The 22,772-nt window shown below is 44.6% G+C and overlaps 1 protein-coding gene across 4 annotated transcripts in view; it reads left to right on the plus strand.

Moving 5' to 3' along the window:
• The first annotated feature begins 725 nt into the window (after positions 1–725).
• Myo10A (Myosin 10A) overlaps positions 726–22,772 on the plus strand; it is a 35,299-nt gene continuing 13,252 nt past the window's right edge. For 2 of the 4 annotated variants that reach the window (XM_065868247.2, XM_036821053.3), the window contains exons 1-3: positions 726–1,249; positions 9,767–10,103; positions 13,794–20,837. In XM_065868247.2, the coding sequence (XP_065724319.2) occupies positions 9,978–10,103; positions 13,794–20,837 (7,170 nt within the window). In that variant the 5' untranslated portion in view covers positions 726–1,249; positions 9,767–9,977. Of the gene's footprint in view, positions 1,250–9,766; positions 10,104–13,186; positions 13,501–13,793; positions 20,838–22,772 lie in introns of those variants that run through there. The other 2 variants (XM_036821055.3, XM_065868246.2) reach the window with 2 other exon arrangements.

Raw genomic sequence — 22,772 nt, forward strand, 5'->3', positions numbered from 1 at the left:
AGTTAATAGTCAACTATTTTTTAAAATTTAACATAGAAACTTATTAGTTATTAAATTTATTAAAGTTTGTTTCTTTGAATATACTCGTAAAGAAATGATAGGAAAAGTTAGTTAAAACCCAATATATGTAGCAAAATTATTTTTTAAATGATTTTAAAAATGTTTAGTATTTTTGGTATAGCTTTCAAATTGGTCACACTGCCGGCAATTACAAAATAAACGCGCGTGAGATGGGTAAACCTGTTTCAGCCACAAGCGCGGCTCTTGGCCAGGTTTTGAGCTCTCTCTCAAGTAGAGTTGTCAAATAGCCAAAAAATATTATATATTATGGGCTTTTGTTCTATAATATTGCTATTTATTTTATATTTATTTTTTTGTGCAGTCATAGGTAGTTTTTAATGTTTGTTGTATATTCAAAAACTAAAAAATTAAACAAAAGGAATTATCTGTAGAAATCTTGATTGTTAATTGTCGTGGCATATATTTATTGATGCATAAAAACTTTATTAAGACATATATTTTTTGTAGAAGCCTTGTTTTTTTTAACATCCACTGTTTTTAGGTATTTTAAATAGGGATTCTACAACATAGGGATTTAATGTTAGGATTTACTGATATTTTTATGCTTTTGACAACCCTATGCTCTCTCTCTCTCTCTCTCTCCCCATCAGCAACAAGTGATCTGCGTTGACCGTTGTTCCATTGGATTTCCAGTGGTTTCGGCCATTTCAGTTGCTGTTTGACTGCCGGAGGAGTTTGTTGTGCATTTTTTTTTGGTGCGCGGCGTGCCACGGATTACAACCCCAACTACACACATACACACAATAAGCGGTCAAATTAAGTTTTGTTTTTTTTTCGTTACCCAACTCGCAAGTGCCGTGCAATTATTTGTTCTAATTCTGTTAACCGAAATTCAAAAGCGTCGACACTTTTTGACAAAAAAAACAACGCAACAACCAAGTCAGCGTAGAAAAGAAAAAGAATCACAAACAACGAAGCAGCGAGAAAAGGAGGGGAGTAGAGAGAAGAGAGCGGCAGAAGACACTGCGGATGAAATGTAGCAGAATTCTTCTTCTTCTTCTAATGTTCTGTGTGCCGAAGTGACGAAGTGACGCCAAAAGAAACCGAGAGAAGAAAGAGAGAAGGAGGCAAGGAGAAAGACGGCAGAAGAAAGAGCTCAAAAAACATAAAACACAAACTCACACGCTGGCAGAACGGTTTACTGAAACGCAAGGCAACAACAAAGCAAGTAAGTAACGCTCAGAGAGAGAGAGTGGGAGAGGTGGAAGAATAGAGAGACCCAGAAGCCTCTCTTGGAATTCAAATCAGAATTGAATCTGAATCTTGGTCGAGTCGACAACAACAACAACAGCAGCTTGAATGTCAATAGATCCAGGATTGCCAGGCGCCATTAAAAATTATTTTTATTGAACAACTTTGATTGCCACCCAGATGGAGGGGGTGTTCATAAGGAGGTTATGGATAATGGGATTTCATAAAAAGAAATGTTTTGAAAATGGCTTATAAGGATAGGCGACTGAGGATATGATATTAGGAAAGTCTTTGTAAGCCATTTATCGTGTTGTATGAAATTAATAATAGATTATTTTAGGGATAACTTCATTGAATGTTTCCATAGACATCTCTATTATAAGCAGTATTATTCATTTAATTGGAGTTCAATCTAGAAAGTCTCGTTCTTAAATATGATATCTCCACTCTTATTTTTGGCTTTTTACATGTTTTGTATGCCAGCCATGACATATTCGCAGTTATCAGAATTTCTTTTATATCATCAATACATATTTAAATGTTGTGTGTCCAAATAGAATACAAATTATTCCATTATGGCTTCTTAATTTACTATCTTTGAAAAGGGATATAATACTTTTTGAATGTAAGAGACCGCTCCTCAATGAAATCATCCACGCTTATTCCCAAACAATATGAACAATCAGTCAATCAATTAATCACACCGCCCCAATGCCATTGCCAATAGCAACAATGAGCTCTCTGAGCCACCCCCATCATTGGCTAATTATAGAGGTAATAAGGTTTTGGTATTGCTGTGAGCTCATCGAAGATGCAATCGTTTTCTAGTCATATGCACGTGTTCGACTCAAACCTTTTCGAATTCTTTGGGTTTCATCCAAAAGGCCCAGATGCTAAGAGATGCCAAGACCTGTTCTCCTCAACGAATGCGATCGATTTCAATTTGTGTAACGGCACTTGGTCGTGGGGCACCCGATTCTCCTGAATCGCTGCAGTTGCATAAGATCGTCGTCGTCGTCGTCGTCGTCCTAACGGTTCTCGAGTGGTTCTAGATGCTATATTTCGGTATATTCTACCGATCCCTACGATCGTCCCAATCGAATGGGTTGGGGATGCCTCGATTTGGCTCGCCTCGGTTCGTTTCGTTTCGTTTTGTATCGTTTTTGGCTTTCGTTCGGCGGTTTCGATCAGCGACGTTTTGGCAAATCATGGCCGGGCAAAAGAAGCCAAGAACGCTGCGCTGCCAACGGTATACGATGGCAAACAGTTAGGCGTGCAAAAAGCCTGAAAAAAAAGTAGGGGAAAAAAATCGACGCAAAAGCTATAAAACAAAAAATTGGTGGTGGCGCAAAAGAAAACTGGTTCCGGCCATCGAAGAATGCCGCAGCGGCCACTTGGCCAGGTCCGAATGTCTCTGTGTGTGTGTGTGAGTGCTTGTGTCAATGTATGCGAGCCACTTCCGTACAACAACGCCCTGACCCCCACCACCACCCCCCTCCCCCAATCACCTTCCCATTCCCCTTCCCAATCCCCTTCCCATTCCCATTCCCCTTCCAAAACCCCTTCCAAAACCCCTTCTTAGTTGGCCTCTCTCCTCGGAGTTCGCGTTCGTTGCCTGAGTCTTTTGTTTTCCCTGCTCTTTTCTGTGTTTTCTTATCGCTGCTATAATTTTATACCCTGGCGGAGGGTGACTTCATTAGGGTTCGACTGTTGCATCGCACAGGGGTCAGCGTTAAGAATAAATATCAAGGTCTTGATCCAAAAGCCATACTTCAGTGATTTTATGGGAGAATGATTTTTGAATGGTTAACCATTTGGGGTTAAGCATCTCAACTTAAGTGAGGAGTGTTTAGAGAGTGTTAAATGTTTCGTTAGTTTTTCTTTGCAATTAAAAGTATAAATATATTTAAAGTGATACTACTTGTAATTTATTTAAAATTAAACTACTTGTCATTTATTTAAGATTATACTATTTGTTATTTTAAATAAATTTAAACATAAATGTCAAAGAAAAACAAACAAAAAAATAAAATAGTAATAAATCCTAACTAGATTCATGGAAAGTAATGCGAAGTCTTTGGAAATATCTTCACTATTTGTATCTTTAAATCTTGTATTTAATCCTTAAGCCACTCACTTTACTAACAAGGGTATCTGGTATTCCCGAAGCTAGTTTTCCCATTTTGCTATCGATAATTTTTTTTTTGCTTTTCGCTTTCGTGCTCATTTTCATGCTGGCGACGCTGGCAAAGAAGAAACCGAGCCACAAATGCTAAAAATGCATAACAAAAGCCAAAGCAAACACCACCACCAATGCCAGCTCTCACAATCACTCACACTCTTGCTAATGCGACAAAGATGTTAATTGACTTTTACTTTATTTAAACAAAATAGTCACAGGCGATCACAAGCAACAACGCTGGAACCGTGATCTCCATTGAGTGAAATTTTTAATTTACGTTTTTTGTTTGTGTGGTTTTTGCGGCAAATTCCCGTATCTTAGGCGTCATCATCTTGAACAGATACTTCTTCTCTTGTCGTCATCGATTTCGTTTTTTTTGATCAAAACCCTACACACTGCTATTAAGTTTTAATCGATTTGGATGATGCGATAATTGGAGGCATCAAAAATCAATTTCGCCTGGGAACTTTGGCCAGCTACGATTTAATTTAATATAATCGATAGAGCATGGTTTAATTTTAGTGGGTTAAACTTTTAAATGGTTTTGAGAAAGTCGCCCAATGAACTTCAATTACTTTGTTTGTAGAAAATATGTAAAGTTGGTTTAGGTTTGTTTGGGATATATGTACATGGGCTAGGTTTTGAACAAAATTTTGAGAAATAACAAAGAATACTATTTGCCTTTATTTAAATCAACCTTTTACACTTTCACCGCAATTTCTTTTGTTTCAAAAATTCCTTTTGATCGGCAAATGATAAATACTTTGCAATAACATGATAATCTAATATTATCAATTTTAAATAAACAGTTTAAAGAAATATTGATAAATAAAACATAAAAGTCTTCGAAAAATATCATAGGAAAAAAGTACATTCAAATGTATCTGTGCCATTATACCTTGAATTATTTAAATGTTCTTTTTAAACTTTTACTGTTGTTATGGTATGTTAATTTGGCTTGAAGTTTTAATTAAGTAATGAATCGATTTCTTTTTAACTATGTCGGAGCCCCATCTTTGGTGGCGGCACCTCCGTCAGATTGGCAGTACCTTTTTGGCCCCGAACCGCCTTGCCCCACATTCCGCAACGCCCCCAAGACGCAGCTGTTTCCCAGCTCGAGGGCGCCCACTTCCATTTGGCCTGTGTGTGGATGGTACACCCAAAAACAAATTCATTTATTATTAATAGATGAGAATCAAAATATTTTTTACATTTTCTAAAGGTTTCAGTAAAGCAATTTTACCTTAAAAAATATCGTATAAGCATTATTTTACGATGCTTTTTGGTAGTCATTAGGACCCCATTGATCTATAAATATTTTGTATTACATTGTGCTATTTTTTTTCTGTGTAGCCGTCGTCCCTTGTTGCTGCCACCAATGTTGCGGGTGCGGCAGCAATAGCAACAGCAACGCATAGACGCCAAACGATTGCAAAAAACAAATCGAGCGGCACTCCTTTTGACTGACACCAACGGATTTGAGCCGAGTTCAGTTGAGTTGAGTTGGGTTGATTGTTAGAATACTTTATGCACCGCCACTTTCAATTGTCTCCGGCAGAGACGTTTTCAAAATTTTCCCTTTTTTGTTTCTGCATGCATCAAGTTATCCGCCGTTTAGTGGGCTTGTCTCTCTGTGTATTTGTGATCGATGAGCAAGTTGGCTTGGCAACATGGCGCGCTTTTTATATATATATACCTATATTTTTTTTTTCCAAAGGTTTATTGGCCTTTTGGCTTACTCTCTGCACGTGCGTGCATGTGTGTGTCGCCATTTTAGCTCGAACTTGGCTTATACCATTTGGCTTGACTCTGGTTTTGGTTTTGTTTTTGCTTTTTTGTTTTTTTGTGTTTTGGCTTTGGCCCTGGTGCTAGTGAAATCGTGAGCCGACTTCAACTTCTTGCTAAATATTTCTTCTTTCTACATGAAATTTTCTATTTGTCCAACCCGAAAACGAAAAAAAAATACGAGAAAAAATTGAAGAAACGAAACGAAACGAAAAAATGCCAGGCCAAGAGCAGCAGCAGGGCAATTAAGCCGCTTACTGCAACAACGGAAAATAAAATATATGACTAGTCACTCCCTAGACAAGCCAAGTGAGTGCGTGTTGTTGACTGTTTTTGGCCAGAGCTTTTAGCCAATAAGTCAAACTGTCAGTCAGCCAGTCGCAGCCAGACGTTGTTGACGTCGCCGTTGGGTTTAATTGAAATGGCACTGGTCACTTTCGCGGGGAAAGGGGATGTCTTCAGAGCCGGACTGCAGTCCAAATTGAATTAGCCGGCAATTTCTGCTCAGCCACAGGGCAACGAGCTGCAGATTAAGGCGCAAAGAGTTATTTTCTCCGATTTTTAGCTTTGAGATAGCCAGATTGGAATGCCAGATTCACTTTTGAAATCGGTGGGAATTCAGAAAACAAGAACTTGTCAGTTTTTAAATTGTATGTTTTCAAATTAATATTATGAAAAATAATGGAAAAAAGGTCAGCTAAATCTTAAACTGATTATTAAAAAATATTAAATTAAATTGATTTTTAAATTACAACAAAAATATAACCTCTCTGCATCCCAACTCATTTTGAATAAAACAAATTAATTATTTTTGATTATCTTTCTATCAACATAGCAAACACACGCAGCCAAAACGAAAGCCAACTTGCATATCGAAAAGCAATAAACTTAAAAAATAACACAACAAAGTAAACAATAAATAAATAATGCATAATTGCGAATGTGTTAAGTGGGTAACAAAAACGCAACTTGAAAGTAAACCGAAGTAAACCGAAATTAATTGCTGCTCGAATTGCAAATTGCAGTTCGTCAAACCGATTCAATTAAAACAAAATCGAAATCGTAAACGAAAACGTTAAATTAAACAACTAAACCAACATAATTGAAGATCGTATTTGGCTGTGCGTGTGCGAGATGGTGAGGTGTTGTTCAGATAAAAAAAAAATCAAAAACAATCCGCTGCCTATTGAGTTTCACTTCGTGGCAGGCAAAGCCACACCTCCCGGTTTTTCTTTTATTTTTTTTTTAGCCACTTTTCTAGGGCCATTCAGACTTCTCAGCTATGCCAAGAATGTATCAATACGGTCGAAACGAGAAACTAGCTGCCAAGCCACAAGAAAAAACACACATTTTTCAAGCCCAACCAACACCAACAGGCGACTCCGATTTATGCATAACTTAACATTTAAGCATTTGAGCAGGTGCGGTCGGTTGTCCCTGTGTGTGTTAACTGTGTGTCATAGCTGATAACAAATCATTTTTTAGAAATCGAACAAAAGCATCTCTTACAGATTTCGATTTTTGTCTTATGCGGACATGGGAACACGGTTGACATGAAAATATTTCCCGTGTTAAAATGGAAATGAGGAATTTTGGGAAATATAATTTAATTTTTGGGTTCTTTGGCGCTCACCGAAAATCAAAAGACTTAGGCAGCGAACTTGAAAATATAAAATATTCGAAATTACCATTTTCTCTTTCCAGTTTGGAAATTCCAATGCTGGAAATTAATTTCTTGACACTTGAGAACGAAAGACTTAGGCGACGAACTTGAGTCATTTAAGAAAGTTGAAAACTTTGGCATTGTCCCTGCTTTATTTATACTTTTTGAGCTTAAATATAGCTCACAATGATTTGAAATATTTTAAAAAGTCCTACCTAAGCTATCTATTCTATGTATATATTAATATTCCTAAAAATATTGATATTATTCCTATAATACTTTACAAAAATCGAATGAAAAGATGAATCTTAATGCAAGTACCATCGATTGCGTAACTTCCGTTGCCAATTGAGTCGACCAACCCAGGCCGCATATACTTGGTTTTACTTATCCAACACTTAGCTGCAAATGAAATTCTTATGATTGTTATTCCACATCGTTGGATATTTGCTCATTGATTACGAACATACACACAGATACACACTGTCGCATAATCACGATGTTAATGCCGAGGCTGTTGTTGCTATTTTCGTTGCTGCCGTTTTGGTTTTGTTGCTACCTTAGCATTAAACATGGACTGCAGGCAGCGACGTCTTAGCATTGGAATGCGGTCGAACCCGTAGCTAGCCAAGATTTTTGTTGGCTGCCTTAGCCATTGTTTTTGTTATTATAACACGGAGAAAAATGTAGGCAAAAGTGTGTCAAAAATCAGGTAAGATCACGCTGCTTTGACATTAATATAGTACTTATAAAAAATACAATTAGCTTAAAATGAATACCAAATCAACAGGACTTAAAAAAAGAAATGTTGTTGCATTTTCATATGCATTTTACAAAAAATCAGTATATATAAATCAATCCGTAAAATTTGAAGAGTCACTGCGGAGCTCAAACCACAAAAGATTAATCATTCATATTTTTAACAAATATTCTTTCTATAGACTTGGTTTTAGCTAAGAACTAATTTCTTTCCAAGTATACCCAATCAGCTAAAAAAAATATATATGTTCATGACTTACTATTTTTAATTTCCATTAAAATATATATGCTATTTCTTGCAAAATAGGCATAAATCAAGAAATAGTTTCTTACATGTAAACTACCCTTTTTTCGCTCAGTGCATGGCATGTAGCCCCAAAAGATGGACGGAAAGAGAGGGCCGGTGCGTACGTGTTGGCCTGATGAAGCGGCGAACTGAATGAAATTGTCTGACGAAGTGTCAGCCTCCCCACCGCCCAACTCGAAAACAAGTTCCTCTATTGACTCTGTTAATTCGTAAGCACTTGCCAGGCCAGTTGGCATCGCACAGATTCGTTACTGGGCCAGGCCCAACTTCAATTTCAACTCCGTATCCAAAAACCCAAACCCAATCCAACTCCAAATCCACTTGCGGCCAACAAATCCAAATCCGATTGACTCACTTAAGACAAAACTGCATGAATCAAATCAAATCAAATCGCGACAACTTCTCTCTCTTTCTGTGACCGTTGTTTTATTTTCATTTGATGTTTCTGTTGTTTTGGGCATAAATATTTATGTATGTGTGCTAAAGGCATTTGCCGCAAAACAGGTGAAAGTTTTGCCTGAGAAAAGGCAAAGACAAAACAACAGCAGCAACATCGCCAGCAAAAGCCAAGAAGAGACTTTTTCTTCTTTTAGCCCTTGCCGCATCTGCTTAATATTCTTATGGCCAACCTATATAGCCTGGGCTTTTTGGGCGTTCGCATTTCATATTTACGATATTGCTTTTTTTGGAAATTTCTTAATGAACTTGAATGTTTACCGCCTTTCGGACGATCATAATTTTAAACGCATTCTTGGCATATTAATTGGTTTTCATTGGGCCATGTTGAAGCTGGCAAGTGCTTCTTATATAGATTTGATTGACCGATTGTGAAGGCAAATCATATTTGTTCTTTCGGTTTTTATTTAATATTGATCTGCTTCTGTTGTTTGTTGGCAGTAATACAAAAGATTTAAATGCTTTGGGCAATGTCAACCTATAAAATACATTAATCATTTTCTGGGAACATTTAAATGGTACAATTAAAACCAAATATCTAGATGACAGCTAATGACCTTGCCTTTTAACAATTGAATTAAAAATAGATTTCAATATCATATTTTATTTTCTTTTCTTCAAATAAAAGTCATCTAAAAATATTTAAAAACCTTATTTATATTATTTAAATTTGTATCATTATATTTTATGACATTATTTTGTATTTGCATAATAAACCAATTTAAAATTAATGTAAAATAAAATTTTTGTTTGCCAATTTGTGGTGGCCCTTCACCATAGCCTTTTGGCATATTAGAGCTTCCCCAATGACAATCGTGAATTTCTGACGTGTCTTATTTAATAAATTTGATTCCCTCGGATCTTCTGCAGCGATGCGAACGATTGCTACTGTCATTGTTGCCGCTTCACGATTTAGTTGTTTTTTTTTTGCCTTACCTCCGCCGTTGCATTTCATTGCACCCCGGTCTCGGTTGGCAAACATTTCCACAGAGACACAAAAAAAAAACACAGAAAAATAAAAAATATATAAGTACCTGGATGCGAAGAAACGAAAAATCTGTACTTTCATTCATAGAGCGGCCTTCGCGTCATTGACTCCGAACAGTCACAGTCACCGTCGGTGTGAATCGCTCACGATCCCCATCAAAATCACACCGAGGTGTGGGGATAAGCCTGATAAGCCGCCCGGGCAACTATTTTATAATGCAAAAGACCGAGGTATTTTATAGAAAGGCGCCATAATTACACGAATTTTTCCCGAATACCTTTCCGTTTCATGATTCGCCTTGAGAAAAAAATTTAATATTTACTTAACAAATGCCATTTTGTATGTTTCTTGCAGCAATGAATCAACCGGTTTGAAGATCACAACCAAGCCGAAAAAAAAACATCCACTCCCAACATTCCGACCAAAAAAATCTGATCCAGAGATCGTCAGCAATATAGCGGAAGACCAGGAGTCAAGGAGTTCTGGAAAGTATCGTTTCCACACTGACCTGACCGAAGAGTGGGGATAGTGAGTCGAGAGCCGCGAAGAGGACCACACCGGAGCCATGGACTGGGCCGAAGGTGATCTGGTCTGGTTCGACCCGGGCATGGGACATCCCATTCCCGGCGAGATCCAGGAGGTTCATCGCGCTGCCCAGGTGATCGTCGTCCAGGCGCTCATCAAAGGCAAGGTGGGTACACTATTTTAAGAAACCGAAGGATTATACATATTTTTGGAAGGTTTTTAAAAATCCGTTTTCATGTTATGATCATTTTACACAAATCAACAGTTGTATTTTTTATTTTTGGTATACCTATCAAACGAAATAACGCTTAAAATATTTTTTACTAAAGTCAAATCATCAAGCCTAATTTGAATTTCATGTTTTTAGACCGTTTTAAAACCTTTTAGAATGAAGGATTTTTGAAAATGATACATCCAAATTCTAAAAGGTATACACTTAAATGTTAATATTTTGGCATATAGGCAAAAGGCCATTTAGAAAGGATGATTTTTGAGTATGAGAAATTTTAACTCTAAAATATACAATTTTGTTTTTGTTTAGGTAACCAAAGGAAGTTAGTTATAAAACGCTTTATCTTTGGTTCTAACGGTTCGATAGGTTTTTTTTGATCATTCTTAAAAAATAGAGTTTCATTGAGTATATTTTATATTTTCAAATTCAATTGTAATCTATTTTAAAATCCTGATTGTTTTCCTAATTGGTTTCCCGAATTCCCTTTCAACCTTAGAACCTTTTCTCCAAGTGCAGACTAGCACCCCCTGAAAAAGGTGCGAGTTCGCACCATCGCCTCGTTTGGCTTAGTTTCGTAGCTTACTGTTTGAATTTCCAATTTGTTTTCGGTTTCGCCGTGGCCCATGAATGCTTTTCACTATTTTCACCCGACATGAACTGTTTGCCCGACTGTTTGTATTTATTTATTTCGGTTTTCATGAGCTGCCCTGGAGTGTTTAGCAGGTTTGAGGGGTCTCGGAATTTATGGAATTTGCTCGCTTGGATTTGTGTGCCGATTTGCTGGGCAAGCATGAAGCAAAACAAAACTAAAAAAAAATGGTGTTGGCCAATAATAAAGTTAAACATTCGCAGCGGAAGCCTTTTGACCAGCCGGATTTATTTTTTGGCCGTCGGCACACGCTTGTGTATACTGTACAGTGCAGCACCTGTGCAGTGCACCTAATTGCACCTGCCACCGGCCAGCGTTTCCTTTTTCCTTTCTGCCACTTGGCAGCAATTATGAGTGCGGACTTGTAGAGCTCTAGAGGTAAAGAGCTGCAGATATCAAGATTGAGAACTCACGGCAATCAGTTGCTAGTTGTCGACTGACAGCGGCAACATAAGTTGTTAGCACACTTAAAAAAATACAGAATTACACGGTTGCAGATTACATTTATCTGGCAAGCTATACACATAATCTTAAGATTCTAATCCCGAATCCTGTCATATCAACATATCTATTATGAATTCTCAACAAACCCACCATTCCACTACAAAGTAGACAGATACACTTGGAAAAAGCTAATGTATGAAGTAGGAAAGTGAAAATTTTAGAGCTACTAATGGGTGTGCCAATGTCTGCAAACTTGACTTTTAGGTACTCGCATGTCCAAAGTGAAAACCAAAACTTTATGATCGACATTTGTAGGCAAGCTTTATTAGTAAATAAACATTTGGCAAATAACCGATTTCACTGCATAAACAGACACTTATTTTGTGGTTTGCAAATGTCACAACTCACTTACTAATGTGAAAAGGAAAGCAAATGAGAACTTCGATTTTTTTGTAAATAGGTAAGGTTTTTGAGTTTTGTTTTGGCAAAAGTCAGGTGCATTTTTCAGTAAACATTTTTTTTGCTATTAATTACTATTATTTTCGCGCAGTGAAAGGCTAGTTCTAGCGGTACTAGAATCAGAAAACCGGCCACATGTGATTCGTATCCTGTTTGAATCGTGTGTCCAGTGTCCAAGAAATAACCTGTTGGCAGCACATGTGTTTCCATAAGATCGGGATCGGCTACTGGGACCATGGGAAGCCGCTTCCAAAGGCGTAATCGTGCAAGTAGATCAATTATCGGTTATTGCATCGCTGCAGACAAATGGTGTACCATCCCTAGCTTTAAATTAAATGATAGCATGGGTGGTTTTTGCTGATTGCTTGCCGTTAAACGAGTTCTAAAATAAATTAATGGTTGTGTTACTTCTTACTTTGATGGATTTTGCGTTAGTTAGATAATATGTAGGGGAGGGAAGAATTCTAGTTCTTTCTTAGTGACAGATTGAAATGAATTTTATGATTCCGTTTTAAAAAGGTATATAATTATCTGTGATTTTAGTAACTGTGACGTGATCTAAACTTTTTTTTTTACAAGTAAGAGTCTCAACTTCTTTTAAATTTCAAGCATAATAAATCTTTTTTTGTTATGAAAGATTTTCTGTTAGACAAAGTGTTTTTTATAGCATACTTTTAGATACCCCAAATAAATCCGAATTCCTGGGCAATCCCTCGATCAATTGACTCACTTCATTTGGCACTGTCATTGATACGAATACAGATCGATTTCAATGGAGAAGTTGCCGAAGCGAATGCATTCTCAGCGGTTCACAGAAGATATTTCACGCCTTTGTTTTGGGCCGGCTATCAAATGACAATCCCCTGCCCCACACGAAGCAGCTGAAGATTGGAGATTGAAGATGGGAGACTGTAGACTGAAGACGGGAGACTGTAGACGGGCCCAAGAACCCATCGCGCCATCGAACTTGAACTGGTTGAACCTCTCGGCTTTGGAGAAAGTCCCACACACTGGTCGCCTAATTGAATGGCGATCGAAGACTGCATCAATATCAATGCGATCTGGTGTCTTCTTTCTTTATTTTCTTTTCTCTTCTGGTCTCTTCTCGTCTCTCTTCTCTCTGCTCGCTTATTATATTTTTTTTGTGCGTTCTGGTGGCCCACACTAAGTAGTTGGTAGCACAGCCTAGTGGCCAACAGGAGTGTCATCTGGTCTGGCCGGGTTCGGAGTGATCCGGTCTACCATGCCGATACCCATACCCATTCCCATACCATCTCTCACCGTTTTTAAAGAACGTGTTTGGATGCAGCGAAAACCGTTTTAGAAACGTTTGGGGAAATTGTGGCAATGCCGCCGAGAGATTCCGATTCCTTTCAGTTGCATTCGAGACTTCAACCACAAACGTCTTTTGTGATACTAGTTCTGGATCTCGATTCGGGTTTCGGGAGTTTTTTATCGGGATTCCGGGTTCATTCTTTAAAAGAGAGGGTTCCCGAATAGATGCGCATCGTTCGGTTCCATTTGGAGCCATGGCAGCGGGGCGGCGGGGGATCGGTTACGCCCAGTCCTGCCCAGTCGCCCTCGCTGGCGCTCCTCTCGCCCCATGTACTCCGTCGTCAGCGTCCCGCCAGCCTCGAGGATCCCGAGGATCTGCCCCTTCATCCCTCGTCCAAACATCCGGCTCTGCCCTCTAGTCGTCGGCTACGACGCCTCAAGTGCCGTTATCCCCAGGTGGTCAAGCGACTGTCCACCATCTGCAGCGATGTGATAGCGCGCCATGTGAGAAAAGTGTTCCATAGGAACCCTGAAATCCAAAAATAGGCACCCCATCACTAGGATTCTTATATCACTTGCAAATTTCAATTAGGGTGTCTAAAAGTATGCAGTGAGTGAATTATAGTCGTCTTCCCGAATGATTTCATTTTACTGCTGAGTCTAAAATATATTGTTGCATACTTTAAGACACCTAAAAAGTGATTTCAAAAAAGATTTAAGAATCGTTGTGATTTCTTTCTAATACATTTTGATCTTTACTTTACAACCCATTCTAATCCGACGTCCTCCTTTTGCAGCCACAGACGTTCGCTTTGCAACCGGGAGAGGGCAGCCTGCGTGCTCGCCAGGATCTGGGCAGCAGCGGTGTGGAGGACATGACCCTGCTGGATGATCTCCATGAGGCTTCGCTGCTATGGAATCTCCGCCTGCGCTACGACAAGGGTCTGATCTACACCTTCGCCGGCAGCATCCTGATCGCCGTGAATCCCTACAAGATGTTCCCAGATGCCTATGGTCTGGAGGTGGCCAAGCAGTATGCCGGTCGCCCGCTGGGATCCCTACCACCCCATCTGTTTGCCATTGGAGCAGCGGCCCATGCCGCTCTGCCCTCGCCCCAGGTGGTGGTCATCTCTGGAGAGAGTGGATCCGGCAAGACGGAGTCCACCAAGCTGGTGATGCAGTACCTCGCGGCCGTGGTTCCTGGAGGAGGTTCTGCCTCAGCTGTTATAACCGAGCAGATCCTGGAGGCAGCTCCTCTGCTGGAGGCCTTTGGCAATGCTCGGACTGCCCGGAATGACAATAGCTCCAGGTTCGGCAAATATCTGGAGGTCTACTTCAAGAGTGGCGCCATCGTGGGAGCCAAGATCACGCAGTACCTGCTGGAGAAGTCACGGATTGTGACCCAGGCGCCGGGGGAAAGGAACTACCATGTGTTCTACGAACTCCTCGGAGGACTGTCCGAGACGGAGCGCTCCAAGTATGGATTGCTGGAGGCGGACAAGTACTTCTACCTGAACCAGGGAGCCACCGATTGTGCCAGCGGTCGTGTGGACTGGGAATCGCTGCAGGGCGCCATGCAGGTCCTGGGCGTCTCCGAGGGTGAACGCGAAGGGATCGTCCGCGTCCTGGCGGCAGTGCTCCATTTGGGCAATGTCTACTTCCATCGCAGGCAGCTGAGGCATGGCCAGGAGGGTGTGGAAGTGGGCTCCGATGCGGAGATCAAGTGGGCCGCACATCTCCTCCATATCAGCGCAGAGGGACTGCATCGAGCGCTGACCAGCCGGACCACGGAAGCTCGAGCGGAACGGCTGCACACGCCACTTGGAATCGATCAGGCTCTGGATGCTCGAGATGCCTTCGCCAAGGCTCTCTACGCGGGACTCTTCAATTGGCTGGTCTCCCGGATCAACTCGATTGTGCAGAAGGGCGGAACGCATGATGCCCATCGCATTAGCATCCTGGACATATTTGGGTTCGAAGATCTGGCCGAGAATAGCTTTGAGCAGCTGTGCATCAACTATGCGAACGAGAACCTCCAGTTGTACTTTAACAAGCATGTCTTCAAGCTGGAGCAGGCGGAGTACGCCAGGGAGCGTCTGGAGTGGACTCCTCTGGCCTGGGATGACAATCTCCCAGTGATCCATCTGCTGGCCAAGAAGCCAGTGGGCATTTGCCATCTCCTGGACGATGAGTCCAATTTCCCACGTGCCACCGATCTGAGTTTCCTGGAGAAGTGCCACTACAATCATGCGCTTAGTGAGCTCTATGCTCGCCCCAGGATCGGTGCCCAGGAGTTTGGGGTGACCCACTATGCGGGCCAGGTGTGGTACTGTGTGGATGGCTTTCTGGACAAGAATCGCGATGCACTGCGTGGTGATGTACTCGAGCTGCTGGCCTCCAGTCGATTGAACCTGGTGGGTGAGCTGACCAAGCAGCTGCGTGCCCAGCGAGATGCCGGTAAGACCCTGCCCAAGGGCAGCAATGGAAGATTCGTCACGATGAAGCCACGAACGCCCACGGTGGCGGCCAGATTTGCGGATTCACTGCAGCAGCTGCTCCAATCGATGGGCAGGTGTCATCCGTGGTTCGTGCGTTGCATCAAGCCGAACCAGGAGAAGCACGCCCTCCGCATGGACATGCCGTGTGTGCTCCAGCAATTGCGTTATCTGGGCATGCTGGACACCATCCAGATCCGGCAGCGTGGCTATCCGGTGCGCCTGCGCTTCCAGCACTTTGTGGAGCGTTATCGCCATCTGTTACCCTCCCCTCTGGCCAGGGGCACTCCGTATCGGGAGTTGTGCCGGGCATTACTAGAGGCAATGCCGAGGACGGGAGTGGAGGGTCCAGACTATCAGCTGGGTGCCACGCGGGTCTTCCTGCGTGAGGCACTGCATCGGGCACTGGAGAGTGGACGAACGGAGCGGTTGCGCCGAGCAGCGGTCAGTGTCCAGCGGCATGTGCGTGGAATGCTGGTGCGCCGGCAGCTGGCTCGTCGGCAAGTGGCAGCCACTCGCCTCCAGGCCCGCTGGCGAGGTCAGAGGGCACAGCAGCGCTACGAGCGCCTGCGCAAGGGAGCACTCACTGCCCAGCGGCTGTGGCGAGGACGCCAGGCCAGGAGGAAGGTGAACCAACTGAGATCGGACCATCGGCGCAGGCAGGAGGCCAGAGAGGCAGCGCAGCGGGCTCGCGAGGCACGAGAGGCCAAGCAGGCTGTGCTGGAGCGAAGCCAACTGAGCTACCTGGACATACCCGCCGAGCTAGCCTTCATCTACTCCAAGCTGCAGGGCTGGTCACCGCCACACGGTGATCGTCACCTGGTCAAGGTACTAGGCACGGTGCCGGGTCCACCTTCCTCGGCCGTTCAACTGCCCGAGGACTTGGGTCAGTTCTCCTTCGGCAAATTCAGCAGTGTCTACTGCAATGGGCTGAGATTGCAGCCAAGGAGGGAACCCATCACAGCTCCCTTGCTGACCAGAGCTGCATCGAGGGATCAGGACTTCCAGGATGCGTTGGCCGTTTTCAAATTGATCCTTCGCTGGAGCAATGACAAGGCTTTGGAGGGCGCCAAGGAGAAACTATTGGCCGACTATATTGTGCACAAGGCTCTGAGCTCGAGGGGATTACGCGATGAGATCCTGGTGCAGCTGTGCAACCAGGTTCATGGCCTGCCGCCCACTTCGGGGGAGGCCACCAGATTGTGGCAGCTCCTGGGGCAGTGCCTCTGCTGTTTCCAGCCCAGCGCCGCGTTCAGCAAGTATCTGATGCGATTCGTGGATGATGAGGCGCCGGCCTCCTTGAGACCCCTACTCCTGCGCCAGTTGCTCCGCCAGCAGGGAGGTGGTTCCTCCTCCAGTGGGGCAGTGGGCGGTGGTGCCTGCCGCAGCTTTGTGCCTGCCTGGCTGGAGTGGCGTGCCTGGACAAGGGGCTGCGACATGGCCCTGCCCCTCACCCTTCCCGACGAGGCCAGCCAAACGGTGGCCGTGGACTCATGGACCAGTTGCGAGGAGGCCGCCGCCCTGGCCGTTTCCTCGTTGGGCGTGGCCAGTCGGGGATGGACCTTGGTCCTCGACGACGGCCAACAGCTCACAGATAGCTGTGGACTGGACTATGTGATGGATTTGATTGCGGAGAAGGAGCTGTGTCCCGCATTCCCAGCTCCCAGGAGTGATCTTTTGCGTTCCGGTGCCAAGTTTGCTCGGACCACTCTGCCGGAGGCGGTCAAACGTCCAGCGGTTCCGCCGCCAGCGCCGCCCACTTCGAGTGGTGCCTCCAAGGAGGAGATCCCGCGGGAGCGCAGGAGCAGCCGGGAGTTGCTTTCCCGAAGCTCAGCACTCAACGAACGTTACTTCGAACGGGAGCCCAGTCCGGGACCTGGTCAGGGATCGAGTCCGGGTCAGGCCAAGTCGCGCTCTAAGTCACTGGATGATCTGCTGGCCGGAGACATTGCTCCCGTGCCGCCGGATTGCGATTCCCAGGAGCCGCTGCACACACTGGGACTCTCGGAGAGTCGGCTGAACGATCGCTACCACTCGGCAGAGCGACTTGCTCCCATGGGCAAGGAGACGGCTCCGCGCTATCAGAAATCCCAGCATGCCGGACGGAGATCCCATGCTGCTTCCCATGGTTCACACTCCAGCAAATATGCGGATAAAGCTGAGTATGCCACCAGATCGTCGGCCATGTCGGACACCAGTGAGGCGCCATCCCTAGCCTCCCATGTGCGCCGGGTGAGGGTTCCCTCTCAGGCCTCCGATGTGGATCAGTTCCTGGACGATCTGTTTAGTCCGGTACTAGATGGCTCCCTGGATGAGCTGTCCGATGCCAGATCCCTGGCGGCCAGCATCCGCGGAGGTGGTTATTCACTGGAGAATGAAGAGGAGTCGGATATTGATGACCTGGATGACTACATCAATGATATATTCCAACCGTTACCCATGGTTGAAAGCCTGGGAAAGCTGGCCAGCAAGGATCAGTTGGCTGCCATCATCAAGGGAGGTGGAGTATCCAGTAATCCCGTAGAGAAAGAAGAGGAATCGGATATCGAGGACCTAGATGACTATATCAATGAGCTCTTCCAACCTATCCCTTTGGCGGAGAACCTCAACAATATGACCAGCAAGGAGCAGCTGGCAGTCAGCATTCGAGGAGGTGGCAGCACGGATAGCAATGGAGCTGATCCCTTGATCCACCAGCTGATGCAGCTGCCCGGGGAGACGGAATCCGGTCCAGCCCTGTATCAACAGCAGGTGCAACGTGCCTTCCTGCAATCCGCAATGGCCCAGAATCTCCAGATCCAGCAGCAGCTTCTGGCCCAGAATCAGGCTCTCCAAACGCTGCTCAGCCAGCAGGCGGCGGCGGCCAATAATGCCGCCTCCTCGCCGCCACCGGCTCCTCCGGTTTTGGGCAGCCTGTCCATCTCGCCACCACCGCCACAGATACAGGCACAGTCACCGCTGCGTATGAAGACCACGCGCAGCAGTTTGGTGGTGATGGAGGCACTGCAGCCACCGCCTCCTCCACCACCGCCACCAATGCCGCCGCCACTGGAGTGTAAGGATCCCTCGGAGACGCGACACTTCCTGGATCCCTATGGCAGGGCGAAGACTGTTCGGATTGGCAAGTGGCGCTGGCCGCCGCCGCAGGATGAGCCTCAGTTCCAGACCGAGGAGGACTTCTTTGCCTTCAAGATGCGTCAGCATCAGCGGAAGACGACGCCACAATCCCAGCACCATCAGCTGGCCAGCAATGGTGGGATGGCTGGGGAATCGGGTCCTGGAATTCGGGGAGCCACCGCCATCGAGTGGGAGGAGTTCGAGATCGAGAGTCCCACTCCGCCGCCCATGGGCGGGCAACTGATGCGGAGCAGCATCCGGCTGGAGACCACCACCACCACGACGACCACCACTGCGGCGATGAACAGCAGGGATCGGGAGAGGGAGAGGGAAAGGGATAGAGACCGAGACCGAGACCGAGATGGCCAGGATGGCAACCAGGCGATGCAGAGTGTGGTCACCACCAAGCTGGCCAAGAAGAGCTTCGAGATCGGAGCCGATCGACCGCCGCCAGGAAGTGTGGGCAAACTTAAGCTGAGCTCCGAGATGCGCCAGCGTTTGGAGCAGGTAACGGCTGGCCATTCGGTGAGATCCACCGTGTCGACCAAGTCGGAGCAACGTGCTCCGGCCAAGCTGGAGGATACACGTAAGCTGATGCTGCAGCAGCAGCTGGGTGGACTTTTTGCCAGCGTCACTGGAGGCAATTCGGGTCCAGGAGGCATGGGCGGAGGAGGAGTCGATTCGCATGCCACAGTGCGAACCCAGATAGAGCGAATGGAGGGCAAACTGTCGCCACCACCGGCTCCGCCCTCGGGTGGTTGGCCCGGGGTGCTCCTGCCCCCCGCACCCAGTGTACCGGCACCACCACCACCAATCCGGCCACCCAGCATGGCGCCACCTGCCCCGCCGCCAGCTCCACAGAGTCCGCCGACGGCCAGGAGTCCCGAACCAGAGCCTGATTACCGCACCTCGAGCAGTCAGGTGGTCAAGGAGCATGTGCCTGCCTTTATTCAGCGCCAGGAGCGCGACACCTTCGGTGCAGTGCGTCAGCAGCAGCACCACCAGCAGCACCAGCAACAGCAGCAGATGATGATCCTCAGCAGCCATCACCTGCACCTGGAGGATCACTCGCCCTCCTCGTCGCCGGCCACTGCCGCCTGGGATCAGGCGGAGCGGGAGAGATCACGCAGCAGGAGCAGGAGTCGCGATCGCGAGGATTACTCCGAGTCAGTGTGGGATCGGGCGGAAGTGGAGGGACCCGCCTCCGGAAGTGGCAGTGAAAAGGAGCGAGAGAAGCGGGAACGGGAACGCGAACGCCTCTACGAGATCCGTCAGGTGGAGCGAGAGCGGGAGAGTCACAAGGTCTACCAGCCGGCGCCGCCGCGGGTAATCCAGGCCAGCCTGGACACCACCGGTGGCCATCATCGAAGGGAGGATCGCAGCGGCGGATTGGGACTGGCCACATTCCGCACCCACATGGCCCAGAAATACGAGCACGAGCGGAAGCGCAAGAGCTCGGCCAGCTCCGGGATGCGCGAGGAGCTGGACTCGATGCACATGACCACGCCGCCGCCCGTAATTGTTCCGGCTCCAGTGCCACCGCCCTCGTCTTCGGCCAGTCCGGGATTGGGAGTGGTGTCCGGTGTGGTTTCCGGCTTGGGAACAGGTGCCAGCAGTGCCTGTTTGACCTACAACCGGGTGCCGTGGAAGCTGCGAGTGCGCAAGGAAGTCTTCCAGCCACACGAGCCCATTGGACCACCGGTGGCCTTGGATCTGCTCTTTGCCCAGGTGCTGGGTGACGTCTTCGGGGTGACTCCCTGCCTGAGGATCACGCCGCAGGAGAAGAGCTCCGCCCTTAATATGCTTCATGGTCATGGTGTTAGTGTGGATACACTGTCCAATCGAAATAATTCGGGAAGCGGAGGAGGCGGAGGAGGAGGAGGAAGTGGAGGGCAGGTGCGTGCCCTGGTCAAGCGCCATCTGGTGGACATGGCCCGCGATTGGCCGCTGTATTTCGCACGACTCTTCGCCGTCCAAGGAGCACCCCTCTATCCCGATGTCAGCATCATGGGCGTTTCGCACAGTGGTCTCTATCTGGCCCGCCGGGATGCCGACTACCTGATCGTGGTGCAGGCCATCTCCTTCGGGGAGATCCAGAGTGCCGTCACCCTGCCGCGTCCGGCGGCCCTGCAGCTCAATCTGCGCAACGGGAAGCACCTGGCACTCCATGCAGCTCGCGCAGCCGCCATCCAGTCGATGGTCACTAGCTTTGTCCAGGAGTTCCGCAAGGTGAGTTGGCCTTTTTGTACCATCTATAGGTTAAGGATTAGGTATTGTAGATATATTCATTGATATTGGATATATAAATTATATTATATTATATTAAACCAGTAATAGCAATATATATATGTGACCTTAAAAGGTCCCAAAGATATCTTACTTATAATAGTCAATTAACTTTGTTATTCAAATATTTCTACCATTACCTTTCCATTTACAATTTAAATATTTTCCAGGCGCTTTCTAATTTCTACATTTTTCTTAAAGTGACCAAAAGTATGCAAGAAATATTTAGCAATCTTAAGCATTCAAAGCTCAGCCGCCAAGCTTCGAACTTTCAAAGTTGGTCGTTTAGAAGTTGATTTGATAGTTAGAAAAGTAAGAGTTTTTATTATTCTGGTCTAAAAACATAAGATTTCGGAATCGCCCTAAAAAAACGTATATTTTATATATTTACTGAGATAGCAAAATATTAAAATCAATCAATCCCTAGGCTCCCTTTATAAATAAAACTTGGCATTCATACCTATTTATTTATAAATCAGTGAAATAATATCTTGAGCCAATTGAATTTTTGGCATAACAATTATTTTGTTTGCCAATTATTTTGTATACCACTTTACTTCAGCTAAATAGAAAAATAATGGCAGTAATTGCGTGAATAATGGCGGACATTGGTAATAATAATGTGGCCTTAATGAAACTGTTAATGTTTTTACGGCCTCAAGATAATAATATGGCAGCTGGGTAATTTGCAAGTGCTATTTTTATAGCGAGCAGACAAAACGATTGACTTTGCTGATCAGTGTCGCTTAAAATTATAGTTTTGGCTGTTTGTAACTAAGATGTTGTAAATGTAAGTGTTGTTTTTTCTTGGCTATTTCCGTTTTATTAAAAAAAATTGTATTTTTGGAGGCCTCTTTCCTGAAAGCATCTGGCTTGGTTTTCTTTTCGGCCACCTTGAAGCTCAGTGGGTCTCAGTGGCTCCAGCCAGATACCAACGCCATATAAGCCCCATCTGCGCATGGTTGATATTCATAGTTGGCGCACGTCCATCACTCGAATGGAGCTCCAGTCCAGTGTTTACTTTTCTTTTCTCTTTTTATTTGACACTTCAAACGGGTATGCACTTTCCGCCAATCAAGGTTTAAGGAGATGTTGGTAAAAATTGTTCAATTTTCTTTCTAAATATTTGACAAATTCGTTAATTCAAGAGTGTAAGGAAAGCTAACTTTCATCGAAACGTTTTTTGTTTACATTATTTCCTGTTAGTTTTTTGAATGCAAGAAAAAAAAAACCATCTTAATTTAATTAACTTAAAAATTTGGAATAATAACATAACTAAATATTTTTTATTAAAGTTTGGTCCATATTTAGACATTAAAATTCGTATTAAAGGTCAAAAATTGAGATTTTTTAAATGATTGTTTGTGTATTTTCAAAACATCCATTTACATTTATTTTCATTGTAATCTAGAATTATTATATTAATGTTTTTTTTATTTTAAGAAAAAACAAGTGAATGTTTTGTTTTAGTGTTACAACGTGGTATATCGCGAATTAAAAAAAAAAACGAAGTGAAAATTATTTTGTAAGGTTAGGAAACTGACTTTCCTTAATGGTACGTAATATTTATTTTCCATCCTTACGTCAAAAATTATTTAGTGAATTTTATCATCTCTTTTTAAAACATAGTGTATTATATTGAACTTGCAAAACTTAGAGCAAATGGGTTTGCAAAGTTAGGAACTGAACTTTCTTTAATCGTACTTCCCTAGGGTATTTCCGCTTCGCGTCGTGAGTTTTGAATTTGTTTGATCAACAAAATGATTTTTATTTTACCCCCTCGCCCAGCTCTTCTATTTTTTTTTTAATTCAATTCATTTTATGCGTGAAAACTCGTTAAACTGAGAGAGTCGGGAGTCAAAGAGCAGTGGAAACAGT

The sequence above is a fragment of the Drosophila suzukii genome, chromosome X (genome assembly GCF_043229965.1).
Source record: "Drosophila suzukii chromosome X, CBGP_Dsuzu_IsoJpt1.0, whole genome shotgun sequence".
NCBI lineage: Eukaryota > Metazoa > Arthropoda > Insecta > Diptera > Drosophilidae > Drosophila > Drosophila suzukii.